Raw genomic sequence first — 12,993 nt, forward strand, 5'->3', positions numbered from 1 at the left:
CATATACTACAATTTATTCAATATTTATAATCATAAGTGCTTCCTTTTAAAGTCCTTCATAGAGTAGTCCCCTTGTACCATTCCAGTATTCCTATGCCTTACTCTCCTCCATGTACGCCATGATCCAGTGACTCTGCCCCCCTTGTATTTCATGGCACAAGACATTCTATTTTCCAGCTCTACATTTTCACTGGCTGTTCCCCAAGCCTGAAATTCTTACTCCTAATCTTCCCTGGCTTCCCTGGCTTCCTTCAAGTCCCAGTGAAAATCTTACTTTCTGGAAGAAGTATTTCCTGGTCCCCTTATGCTAGTGCCTTTGCTCTAAGTTTCTTTCCAATTTATCCTTTATATCTCTCTTGTACATAATTATCTCCCCCATTAAATTGTAAGCTCCTTCAGGGCAGGAACTGGTTTTTTTGTTTGTTTAAGTTTTTTTGTTTGTTTTGTTTTTTGGCAGGGCAATGAGGGTTAAGTGACTTGCCCAGGGTCACACAGCTAGTAAGTGTCAGGTAACTGAGGTCTGATTTGAACTCAGGTCTTCCTGAATCCAGGACTTTACCATTGTGCCACCTAGCTGCCCCCAGGAACTGTTTTTACTTTTCTTTTTTTCCCCAGTGTTTATTAGAGTGCTTGGCACATAGTAGGTCCTTAATAAAAGCTTATTGACTTTATGAATATCTACTAAGTCAAATGAGATAATATAAAGAGTTATGTAATTATTGAAGTACTATTTAATTTTTTGTTATTGTTAATACTGGGAGGTTGTTTCACATGGTAGATAGCTGGTATCAGAGTCAAAAAGATCTTGGTTCAAGTCCCACACATATACCCTTGGCAAGTCCAGCCAAAAAATAATAGTTAATTATTATTAGATCTGTGTGATATGAGGGAGCACTCATACCAATGCAGTTTTAGATTACCTGAGTCATTGAAGTATTGGTCTTTTAAAACATCATAACAAGGCCTGCAATGGTTTAAATAGAGCCTTTCAAAAACTGACCAATTTTGTCACTAATTCAAATATACTTGCACAGATGGATTTTCATGGGAATCACAGGATTTTAGAGTTGGAAGAAATCTTAAAGAACCTTTAGTCTGAAGAAGCTAGGTGGCACAGTGGATAGAACATTAGTCTTGGAGTCAGGAGGATGAGTTCAAATCTGGCCTCAGATGCTTACTAGCTCTGTGACCCTGGGCAAGTCACTTAACCTTGATTGCCTCCAAGAAAAAAAAGAACATCTACTCTAAACTCCTTATTTTATAGATGAAGACATGTTCAAGGTCACACAAGGAGTAAGGGCAGAGCCAAGATTTGAATCCAGGTTCCAAATTCACTGCTCTTTCTAATATAATATGATGTACCTTTTGAGTTCATGTCATCTGGGGGATAACAAATTCATCAATAATTCTTAAATACTTGAATTTTAAATTATTAAACACCAATTTTAAGGCTGGAAGTTTGACATCCTCCATGATGTCTTTAACCCTCTGAGCTTTTCTAGTAGTTGGTAGTATCACTAATTAAGCACATTACTTTGAACCTATGTTTTTATCTATGTTTATTCTGTCTCTCTAACTAGATTGAAAACTCCTTGGGATTAGATACCATGTATTATATTTTCTATTATCTACCAGTTTCCATCATAGAGTTCTCCATAGACTAGATAATTAGTGTTTTTTGATTATGTCTTTCTTTGCCCTAGGGGAAATTTTAAGTGTACAATCTCAAGGGTAACATAAGTTAACGATAATATTCTTTTTTAAAATTATATTTACAGTCACTTAAAAGTAGATGAAGGGACAGCTAAGGGGCACAGTGGATAGAGCACTGGCCCTGGATTCAAGAGGACCTGAGTTCAAATCTGGCCTCAGATACTTGACACTTACTAGCTGTGTGAGCCTGGGCAAGTCACTTAACCCCAATTGCCTTACCAAAAAAAAGTAGATGAGGATTTAGTTATTACCTTCAGTGCCATCTGGCTCAGCTTGCTCCTCTCGTTGCTTTTGCTTGAATTTCATGTTTCCATAATGCATGACAGCCCCCGTCAGCTTGTAAATGGATACTTTTTCATCAGCAGAGAAGCCCAGGATATCAACAGCACTCTGCAAGACATTGAATTCTGTGAAGACCATATACTAGAAAATTAGTTCATTTTGCTCCATGTCATTTACTCACATCAGTAGCGATTAGCTCTTCTTGGTCATCGATGCTAGGAACGGTGATCTCCCCTTGACTGACAAAAGCATAGTCATATGGGTTGGTGGTGATCAGTAGCATCTCTGTAGGAAAGGAAGAATCTTTGTCTTAAAACACTGGAAAACATTAAAATGTTGTTAAAAAAACCTTCTCTTTCTCCCTTATTAATTACCAATCAGTTCTGGTTTCTTGTTTGACATGATCTGATAAAATATGTGGTAGCTTCTTTCAGCCTTTAGCTGGAAGGTAACCCTAGACTTCTCAAGCAGATCTGAAAGAGAAAGTGTAATTAACAAAATCAGAAATTAATAAAGAAGTTCAGATCACACAAATTTGCAAATTTCATTATTTAAAGCAGTAGAATCTGTCAGGGAATTCAAGCAAACAGTTGTCATTGGCTGAAATTCACCTAACCTAGTGCACAGTTGTTAAAATATACTTTTATTCATTCTAATTACTTACATGTTTCAATGTCAGCTGAAGCCAGTTTCCCAGTAGTACCAAAATGGATCCTAATAAATTTACCCTTGAAATGAAAAAAATATATAGCCATGAAAACACGGAAGGCAAACAAATGTATTTATCAAATTGTTTATCTATGCCAGTGGTAATAAATACCAAAGCTAGATCTATAGTAATTTATAAGGGACCAAAAAACTTACAAATCGAGAAGAGTTGTCATTCCTCACGGTCTTGGCATTGCCAAAAGCCTCTAGCAGTGGATTGGCACTAATGATTTGATCTTCTAGCGTCCCCTATATAGGAACAAATTATTATATTAGGGGACTTTGTACATACACCAAAAGAAGAGGGTTCATTCTAACTCTGGTGATGGACTCACTTTCATCTTTCCAGATTCTTCCTTCTTCTTCTCTCCAGTCACTGCAATTGTTGCAAAGTACTGAATGACACGCTTGGTGTTGACAGTCTTTCCAGCACCAGATTCTCCACTGCCAAATAGGAATCATGGTAAATATAAGGCCTTCAAGAACTTCAGTGAGAGAAACAATAGAGTCACCCTATACTAGAACCAACATTTTATTCATCTTCCTACTAGTGGACAAAACCAGAAACGTTGGATTCCAACTCTAAACCTATGATCCTACTTTCCCCAGGACTTGCTGCCTGAGCACCTGACATTCTTCCAGCTTCATGCTTATTGGAAGTAGAAAATGTGGAACTAGTGGTGGTTTTGGCCAAGGAGGGAAAGAGAGATGTATGAGATATGTGTCACTTACCCTGCTTATGGTCCTTAAGTATGTCATATTCTCTCCTTTCACAAAATTCCCATAGAATTTATCTGTGCCACTCATAATAAAAATAGCTAGCATTTATGTAGCACTTAAGGGAGTGCAAAGTGCTTAACAAGCATTGTCTTGTTTTATCCTCACAACAACCCTAGGAAGCAAATATAATTATCCCCATTTTACTGAAAAAATCAGAGGCATACAAAGATGAGGTAACTTGCCCAGGTAAAGTGTCTGAAGCAGTATTTGAACTCCGATCTTCCTGCCTCCAAATCTCTATCCACCGTGCTACCTTGCTGTCATTTTAGACCTAGTTCATATACTGCTTTACATTGTTAAAAAATTGTTAGTTTATATACATATATATATATATATTCTTATCTTTCTAACAAGCCTATAAGCTTCCAAAGAGCAGAGGCCACCATGCCTTTTATTTCCTTTATTTTCTCTTCTCTACCTTTCTCCATCCCATTTTTCACAAGCTTCTATAATATATATACCATTCAATAAATTATTGTTGAAAAAGAAACCAGAATATTAAAGTTAAATATAAAGCTAAATTCTGGTCAATAATTCAGTCAACTAGCATTTTAAAAGTATCTACTAAGGGCTAAGCTCTGGAGGCATTGTGCTATGCACTGGGAACTTTTTCTGAGAGAGGAAATTAAGCCACTTTAACAATTTTTCAAAACTTGGGCACCTCTGTCCACAGCACTGTTCTAGGTGCTGAGAGATAGGAAGATTTAAACAAGACATTTCTTGTTCCCATGAAGCTTAGAATCTAGGGATGAAATAGAGGGATGAGGATACCTTGAGTAGAGCCTGATAATAACTTTCCTTACTGTCTTTGATGGTATTTTCATATATCTATGTGTTCAGAAAGCAGCAAGAAGTTTTCTGTATTGTACATTGATCTGGGAATGCTTAAAAAATGTGATGCCTTCTAGTCACTAGTAAGTGCTGTGAGAGGTAAGAGAGTCCCCTCTCTGGAATAGACAGGCTAAAACAAAAACAAAAACACAGGTTTCATGTGACTTAAAACTTCTGTCCTTCTAGTACTCACAGTCTCTTTTTATGCCTGTGCCTTTAGGAGAAGACTCATGGTCTAAGGACTTAGAACTTAGGAGCTCTGGTTTCAAATCCTAGCTTTGGTGATGGCAGCATGACCATTAATTGTTCAGCCTCAGTAAAATGCAGCTCTTAATATTTGAACTACCTACCTTACCAGGCTTTTGTGAGGAAAGTATTTAGTAGACAGTTAAGTGCTATATAAATGCAAGTTGTTGTTATTATTATTTCAGATCAAACTCAGCTTCTCCCCTTGTTCTTAGCAGCCAATGGGCCAAGACATTAGGCTGGGAGTTCTCCGGGTTATTGACTATGTTCTGTGTCAGCATGTGAAATTCTCTCTCTCTCTCTCTCTGCCCTCTGACCACAATTTTACATTCAGATAAAGTCTACAACTTCGATGAAAACAAAAATTGCTGTGTAGACCTGTTCTGATTCTGCCTCTGCTTTGCTTAAACAACTGGAGAAATTTGCTACTTCTCTTCTATCTCATTTTCATAATTGCTGAAATGCCTCATTGGTGTTAAAATACTTACGTGATTAAGATAGACTGATTCTCCCTATCTGAAAGATACAAGAAAGTGAGAGACATTTAGTAAGTGCATAACCCACATATACTAAGAGGCTGGCAAACAGAGATTTTTGACTGCCAATTAAGTGGTGTATTGGATCTCAGTGTTAGCATCTGAATATCTAAATTTGAAAACACTCATACCTTTGAGTTATTCTCCTGGACTATTGTAGTAGTTAGTCAACAAGCATCTATTAAGCACTGGCTATATGCCAGACACCACTAAGTGTTGGAACTACAAAGAAAGGCAAAAACACAGCCCCTTACTCAGGAAGCTTATGTTTCTTGGTAGCTTGGTATATACAAGATCTAAACAGAGTAGATAGAAGGCACTCTGAGAGAAGACAGTATTAGAAGCTTAGGTGGAGGAGCATGATGAACCAAAGGAAGGCCTCCTGGGGTAGGTGAGATTTGAGATGAGTCTTGAAGGAAGTCAGGGGAACTAAGGGGTAGGAGTTAGGAAATTAGAACCTTCTAAGCAAGCAAGACAGCTGCAGAGAAGAGATGGGGGTGTTGTTTTAGGAATAGCAAATGGGCTAGAGTTGCTAGAGCACAGTCTATGAAGACAAACAGGGGAGGAAAGGGTTGAGTCATAAAGAGCAGAATAAAGCAGCTTGTATTTAGACCTAGATGTGATAGGAAGCTGCAGGAGCTCCTTAAGCATGGTTCTGTTTCTGACCCTAGTTCTATTTCATACCCTAATTCTTTTTCTATCAGAGATTCTGAGGTAACCTTTTTTTCAGGGCAATGAGGGTTAAGTGATTTGCCCAGGGTCACATGGCTAGTAAGTGTCAAGTGTCTGAGGCCGGATTTGAACTCAGGTCCTCCTGAATCCAAGGCCAGTGTTTTATCCACTGTGCCACCTAGCTGCCCTCTAGCCTTCTTTTTAATTAGACTTCTTGATCTTACTCTTGTTGCCTCACCATGTACATGTGAAAATAATCTACCAGTCATGTATTTAACCATATCTCTTCCTTCCTCAAAAATACAAACTTCCCAGTCACATATTTAAGGTGCAATGGAAGTACAAAAGGGGAAGCTTGGTGGCCCAGCAGAGAGAGTGCTAGGCCCAGAGTCAGGAAGATCTAAGTTCAAAACCAGCCTCAGACACTTACTTCCTAGCAGTGTGACCCTGGATAAGTCACTTCAGCCTGTTTGCCTCAGTTTCCTCATCTGTAAAATGAGCTGGAGAAGAAAATAGTAAACCACTCCAGAATCTTTGCCAAGAAAACCCCAAATGGGGTCACAAAGAATCAGACCAAACAACAAAAGGAAGTACAAAAAAAAAAGAGAAATTTAAAACTGATATCAGAGAAACCTTCCTGATAATTAGAACTGTCCAAAAGTAGAAGGAATTGCCTCAAAGATTTGATAGGCATGTTATAGTAATGATTCTTTGGGGTATATGGGTTGGACCAGATGGTTACTGAGTTTCCCTTCCAACTCAAAAATTCTTTGATTCTATCATTCTATGAATTTAATTGAAAGTATTAATCTGCTCTCATCAATATGAATATTTCAGGCTCTTGGAGAGAGTTTAAATTATCTTTTTCTTTTAATAGATGGAAGCCTATGATGTAATTAATTTTACTTCTACCCTCTCACAAATCTACACACGCTCGTGTGTTTATGGTGAAAAAAGTATAAAACAGTTATCTCCTTACACACACACATACACAAACTAGTTCACTTCAGTTTAATTGTGTGTAATTACATATGAGATCATCAGAATTGTTCCCTAGTTGTCACTTGCAAGCTTAAATTACACATTCTTCTCCACTCCCCAGTTAATATGGACAGTTAAGAATATTAGGAAGACCCTAGGCATCAGAGCTAAAAGAAAAAAGTCCTTAGAGATAATCTTATTTAACCTCTATATTTTATGGATGTAGAAAGTAAAACCTAGAGAAAAGAAATTATTCTCCCAAGATCATGCAGGTAGAACTGTGTGATGAATGGCAGAATGGAAATTGGAATCCCGGACTCTGACTGAAAATCTAGGGCTCTTTCTACTACATGTCCTTGACTAATTAGGTGATAAGATAACTAAGACGTGTTTGAGCTAGTTAGCTTAGTTGCTGGTGCTCAGCAAAATGTGGCGCTAATTCATGAGACTAAGATTGGGAATTTTATTTCCACATAGACCAATTAGCTTCCCAGAGGAAGTGGGAGGAAATTCTATTCCCTAGCTACAGACTATATAACCCAGGCCCTGGTCAATCATTTCACAAAAGTCTTTGGGTCAAAAAGAAGAGCAAATGAGAGGTAAAGGATGGATTAGTACTATGCATCACCACTATTGGAAAGCAATGAAAAGATTATGCCCTTTTGAAAATTCATGTAATATAGCATGTAGCACCCTTTAAGAACTCTTAAATTTCTGAAAATTGATGACAAATAAGTGACAGACTCTCAAGAGATTTGGCTTAAATAAAACTGATTCTACTCTAATAGTATGGGTTTCTTCTTACTCCGAATCCATTGTTTAAATTTCTTTGCAGAGACAATTTTAGAGACACTACGAATAAGAAATAAAAGCCTCAAATATCTACTATGTGGTAATTGATGCCATAACCAGTATTACAGAGACCTGAATCACTCACCAGTTAACATGAACTGATAGGCATTGTCAGAGATGGAGAAGATGTGGGGAGGTGCCTCCTGACGCTTTTTGCCCCTGTAGGCAGCCACCACTTCTGCATTATACACTGGTAGCCACTTGTAGGGATTGACAGTGACACAGAAGAGCCCTGAATAGGTCTTCATGAAAAAAAAAAAAAAGGAGGGGATTAGAAACACATAACAAACGACCAATTAAGTAACTAAACAAAATGATTTCCCCCCCCCCCCAAGGATATAAATGAAAAGTAACTCGAAAATTTACTCACATAGATCATCCAGGCTGCATAACGCTCTTTGAGGTTATACAGGACAGCAGGCTCGTGCAGGTGAGTCATCATAGCCATGTCCTCGATCTTGTCATATTTGGGAGGGTTCATGGGATACACCTGATCATCTTTGACAGTCACGGTCTGTTAGGGAAAATAGAAACATAAGTATGAAATAAATGAAACAAATACAAAACAGGTCGGATAACCTTACAGAGAGCTCACTCACCGCTCCTCCTTCCGTCTTTGCCGTCACCTTTCCAGATTCTCGGCTCTGAACCACAGCCTTTACAAATGACTCTTTAGGATCCGCCACAAAGACAGATGACTTAGCATCAAAAGGCTTGTTCTGGGCCTCGATCCTTTCCTTTTCAGACTTCCGGAGGAAAGGAGCAGCCTCCCCAAAGATGGCCATTTCAGAATCCGAACTCATGGTTGCGGATGATTTGTGATTCCACAAAAGAGGACTTTGAGAGGGGGGGTAAAAAAAAAAAAAAAAGACAACAGTGAAAACAGTGAAAATTCAGGATTTGGACTTTATTCTCTTTACCAATTTATCTCTAATCATAATGTTGTTCATGTGCAATCCCCTGGTTTTGTTTCAGATGAAATGCTAATCCCAGGTGCCATTTGCATATGGGGTCAGAAACCAGTCATGCCTTTGGAATGAGACAGTGAATTTTGGCTCACCTACTGTGACATTTTTAAACTGCCTTCCCTGCCTCATTTGTCACAGCATCACTTCATAACTGTGGTTGCATGGGGTGCCCCAGCATGGGAGCAGCTGCTTTTTCAGGAACTTATATTGAAAAAAAAAAAAACAAGATATTTCTCTAAGTTCTCTTTCTCTAGCTTTTTCAAGTTTGCTTGTGTTCTCAGGTAGACTGTAAGTTCCTTGAGGGCAGGGGCTATGCTTTCCATTTTCTTTCTTTTCTTTTTTTCTATCTTCCATAGATCACAGCATAGTGCTGGGTACCTACTATACTCTCAATATATATTTTGTGAATTGAAAATTAAAAAAAATAAAAATAGCAGTTATTTTGTAACAAATGAAAGCTCTTTCATTAAAATAATTGTTTGTGAAAGGGTATAATGTTTACAGAAAGATTACTATGTTTTTTCCATTGTTTAGAAAACTTTATTAAGTAGTTTTCTCATGTTTGGATAGCTCACTTTTATGTAGCACATTATACTTTTTAAAGCATTTGCCTCACAATAACCTCATGAAGTGATATGTTTAGAATATATATGTAAATATACATGTACACATGGATATATGGGTTTATTCGGCATTTTTATAAATATATACTGGACTACATGGTTCCATCTAGGTCTAAATCTATATGCTAAGGTCTAAGGTAGAATGTAATATGAGTAAGGAAAAGATCCAGACAAAGCTTTCTAGGAAAATTTGGGAAGGCAAAGAAAGAAAGTAGGACTCAGAGAGGTGGTGGTTATTGTTATTATTGTTGTTGTTGTTGAATGTGTTATTACTCCCATGTTACAGGTGTGGAAATAGGTTCAGAAAATCTTAAATGACTAGTAAGATAGCCAGCAAGTATGGAAATCCAGGCTGGTACCTCAAGCTTTGACTCCAAGAACAGCATCCTTTCTACTGAACTCCACTGCCTCTTCTTTCGATGTCCTTTATACTAGTTACTTAAAGAATTATTACAATACTTTGTTCCAGGATTCACTATCCTGCTATTGCTTCCAGTATGCCCATTTTCTTAAAAAGACTCCTCTCCCTTTCAACTTTGAGTACCATTCATCAATTCTTTTTTTTTTAAACATCACTATAGATTTGGTAATAATAGAAAAGTAATATTGCAATTATTTCTCCAGAGTAATTTTCTTAAGGACTTGATAATGTCATCTCATTGATGCTAAACAGATTACTGTGAGGATGATAATAAGATTAAAATGGTTTGTCACCTACTTAAACTTAACAAATATGTTTAGCTACATTTTAGTGGCAGAGAATAAATAGGTTTAATTTATATTTTGCAAGATTGCTGGAGATAATTCGGCATTGTGTGCTCATCTGCTAGACTTTATCTCTAGAAATTTAAGTTCAAATTATATATTTTGACATAATGCACTTTTGACCAAAACTATATAAAATGCCAGTTATACGAACATTTCCTCTACAAGTAAAGAACAGCATTCCGGAATACAGCAGTTTCCTGCTCATTGTAATTTGAACCTCAAGAGAATATTGTATCAAGTGTTGCCTTCATGATAGGAACAAAAATGCATGCTATCTAAAGATCTAAGAAAATGTTTGCTCATGGGGAAAAATTTGGGGTTGGATGAGAAACTTTGCCAGAGGCAATAGTTGCCTTTTCAAGTTATAACTAGTACATATTCATAATAAAAATCCGTGTGTTTAGATGCAGCAGCATCAGGCACTAAAGGATGCAGAAGAAAATGCATTTACTATGAACAAGTTACCCCCTTTACATTCCACTGTAGGGGATCCCACTCCTAGTTTCCACATGTGTAGAAGGGGCATAATAAAACACATTAAAAAGCCAACCTCAAAAAAAAAAAAAGCCAACCTCTCTGAACCCAGGAAATAGAAATAGGATCTTACCTTTTGTTTCACAGTTGAAGAAGATGCAAGCTTCAAGGGGAACAGAACTGTGAGAGAAAGAAGTTCTTTTTGAATGACTTATTCGGGCTCCAGCAATTGCCTAACTTTCAAATGAGAACCTTTGAAAATGACTGGGAACATTAAAATGCCTAATTAAAATCCCTACAGATCAAGTTGATATTGTGGTGAAAGGACTGCCAGAAGGAGCAGGAACAAGGATGAGTGGCATGCAAGTGGACAGCCAGACATGCCTCCCCTGATTCCCATCCCTTGCAGACACAGAGCTATCCTCCCTCAGACACACTTACCTTGAAGCTTGATGTGGAAGGACAAGTCATTCTCATTTCACAAGGCACTTTTATAGGATCAAATATGGAAAATATGTAACCTCCTCCTCTTTCTTAAGTCAAAACATTGTTGGCAAAACTTTTTTTGGCAATCTAGTCTCCTAGCATAATTCTCATTCATATTAAAGATGTTTGGATATAATTAGAAATATTATATCCCATATTGAGTAAGTATGTGAATCAATCTCCTATAAATAATTTGGGAAGGGAGCAATCTGAAAGTGATCTGAGAGTATGTTGTTATAATGTAGGTGTTGTCTAACAGAGAACTTGGTCAAGGATTAAGCTCTCTGGATTTTGTTGCCTACTGTTCTCAACTCACTGTGTTCTCTTTTTCAGACCAAAACTTTCTAAATAATTGCAAATATATTTGAGGGGAAAGCTTGTATTCTTTACTGGTAAAATATATAATTTTCCCTTGAAGGCATAGACTTTATAAAAATTATTTTGCTTATTTATAAGATTCATAGAAGTTTCAGAAAAAAAATTAGTTAATATAGACCTCATTTCTTTCATCTCCTACCCCTAAGCCTGTCCCTGATTCTTTTTAGACAAAGTTGCCTAACCCTATTGTATAATCATTTCATTCCCATTTGCAGTCTTTCTTTAGAGTTGTCTTCGATGCTTGCAGTGCTCTCCCAGTAAGATCACCAATTGCTGTTTGCTTTTCATCAACCAAGTAGCTTGAAAAATATGACTTGTATAAGCCCTGAGTTAGAATTTACTTCTATATTTCTTTGTTGAAGTGTGCAATATCCATGACCCTCCCTCCCTTCTCCCTACATCAAATAATATGCTTTCTCCATCTTATTACTACTGTGGTTAAATTTATTGGTTATTTATTTTTATATGTAATTGATATCTGCATTTAATTTTTAAAATGTTTGTTGTATTGTTTATATATTCATTATGACTGCTCATGTTAGTGTTGTCTGTCTAAAGTAGGGACCACGTCTGCTTAACTTGATTAGAATAGAGCACCCATTTAATTACTTAATACAGTGCATAGCTCTTGGTTGAATATGGAATAATAAATGTACCTCATTTGACTTTTCTGGAAACCTCCAAGATCATCTAAACTCACTTTGTATCAAGCTAACAGTCTACACAAAAAACATGCATCTTAAAGTAAATCATTTAATCAGGACTGAAACACCTATCAAAGGAGAAAGGATCTTTTCTAAGTCTCATGCTCAGGTATGGGAAAGAGCATTGTGTGTATACATAATAGCTAGCATTTATATAGTGCTTTAAGGTTTGTAAAGTGCTTTATAAATATTATCCAATTTTATCCTCACAAAAAGCCCAGAAAAGTAGATGTTGTTATCACTAATTTACAAATGAGAAAGCTGAGATTAAGTGACTTATCAGGTTTCACAGTTAGGAAGTGTCTGAGGTAAGATTTGAACTCAGGTCCAATGTTTTACCACTGTGCTACCTTGCTGCTTACATAGCTATAGTAGCTGGAATGAAGGTTGGTCAGGGGGAGGATATGGAGTTGATGCAGCATCTGGATCTCTCCACTAACATCTGCTGTTTTCTTCCATTTCTTCCAAAGATGGAAATACTCTTACAACTCTCCTTATTTTATCTCAATAACCATTAGTTTGGCTGCACTGCTGCTGTACTCCCTTCTATACAAGGTACTAACATGATCATAGCTCCCCCTCCTTTTGTAAAGTCTCTACATACAAATGAAAGTTGATGCTTCATGACATAATCACCCTGTATACAGACACACAGTCTCATGAGAAATAAAGTCCTGGGAAATATAATCAGACCTATTCTTCATAGGTTATACATCCTGATGACATCTGAAATTAGATGCCTGGAAACACTGGTTGCAAATGTAAGCCATAGAATGTTAGTAATAGAATGTAGATACTATTCTAGTCCAACTACATAGAGTAAAAGTGACTTGCCCAAGGTCACATAGTGAATTAATAACAGCACCACCAACTTCGGCACAACATGACTTTCCATTTCCCACCCCCTATACCACTTGCAAGTTTAGAAATAGGTATTTTGTTGTCTGGTTCAGTAGTCTATTATAAGTTTATCTTTATCTTAAATGGTGCC

General features: G+C 37.1%; 1 protein-coding gene across 1 annotated transcript in view; it reads right to left on the bottom strand.

The window, feature by feature from the left end:
• The window catches only part of LOC122754401 (myosin-1), a 38,402-nt gene extending 27,447 nt beyond the window's left edge, over nt 1–10,955 (bottom strand). The window contains exons 1-12 of the mRNA XM_044002795.1: nt 10,876–10,955; nt 10,568–10,614; nt 8,201–8,438; nt 7,972–8,115; nt 7,687–7,843; nt 5,049–5,076; nt 3,039–3,147; nt 2,860–2,952; nt 2,660–2,723; nt 2,370–2,468; nt 2,177–2,280; nt 1,965–2,103 (exon numbers count right to left, since the gene is read on the bottom strand). Coding sequence (XP_043858730.1) covers nt 1,965–2,103; nt 2,177–2,280; nt 2,370–2,468; nt 2,660–2,723; nt 2,860–2,952; nt 3,039–3,147; nt 5,049–5,076; nt 7,687–7,843; nt 7,972–8,115; nt 8,201–8,404 — 1,141 coding nt within the window. The 5' untranslated portion in view covers nt 8,405–8,438; nt 10,568–10,614; nt 10,876–10,955. The remainder of the gene's footprint in view (nt 1–1,964; nt 2,104–2,176; nt 2,281–2,369; nt 2,469–2,659; nt 2,724–2,859; nt 2,953–3,038; nt 3,148–5,048; nt 5,077–7,686; nt 7,844–7,971; nt 8,116–8,200; nt 8,439–10,567; nt 10,615–10,875) is intronic.
• Between the last annotated feature and the right edge of the window lie 2,038 nt (nt 10,956–12,993).

Source organism: Dromiciops gliroides, chromosome 4 (assembly GCF_019393635.1).
Source record: "Dromiciops gliroides isolate mDroGli1 chromosome 4, mDroGli1.pri, whole genome shotgun sequence".
Lineage (NCBI taxonomy): Eukaryota > Metazoa > Chordata > Mammalia > Microbiotheria > Microbiotheriidae > Dromiciops > Dromiciops gliroides.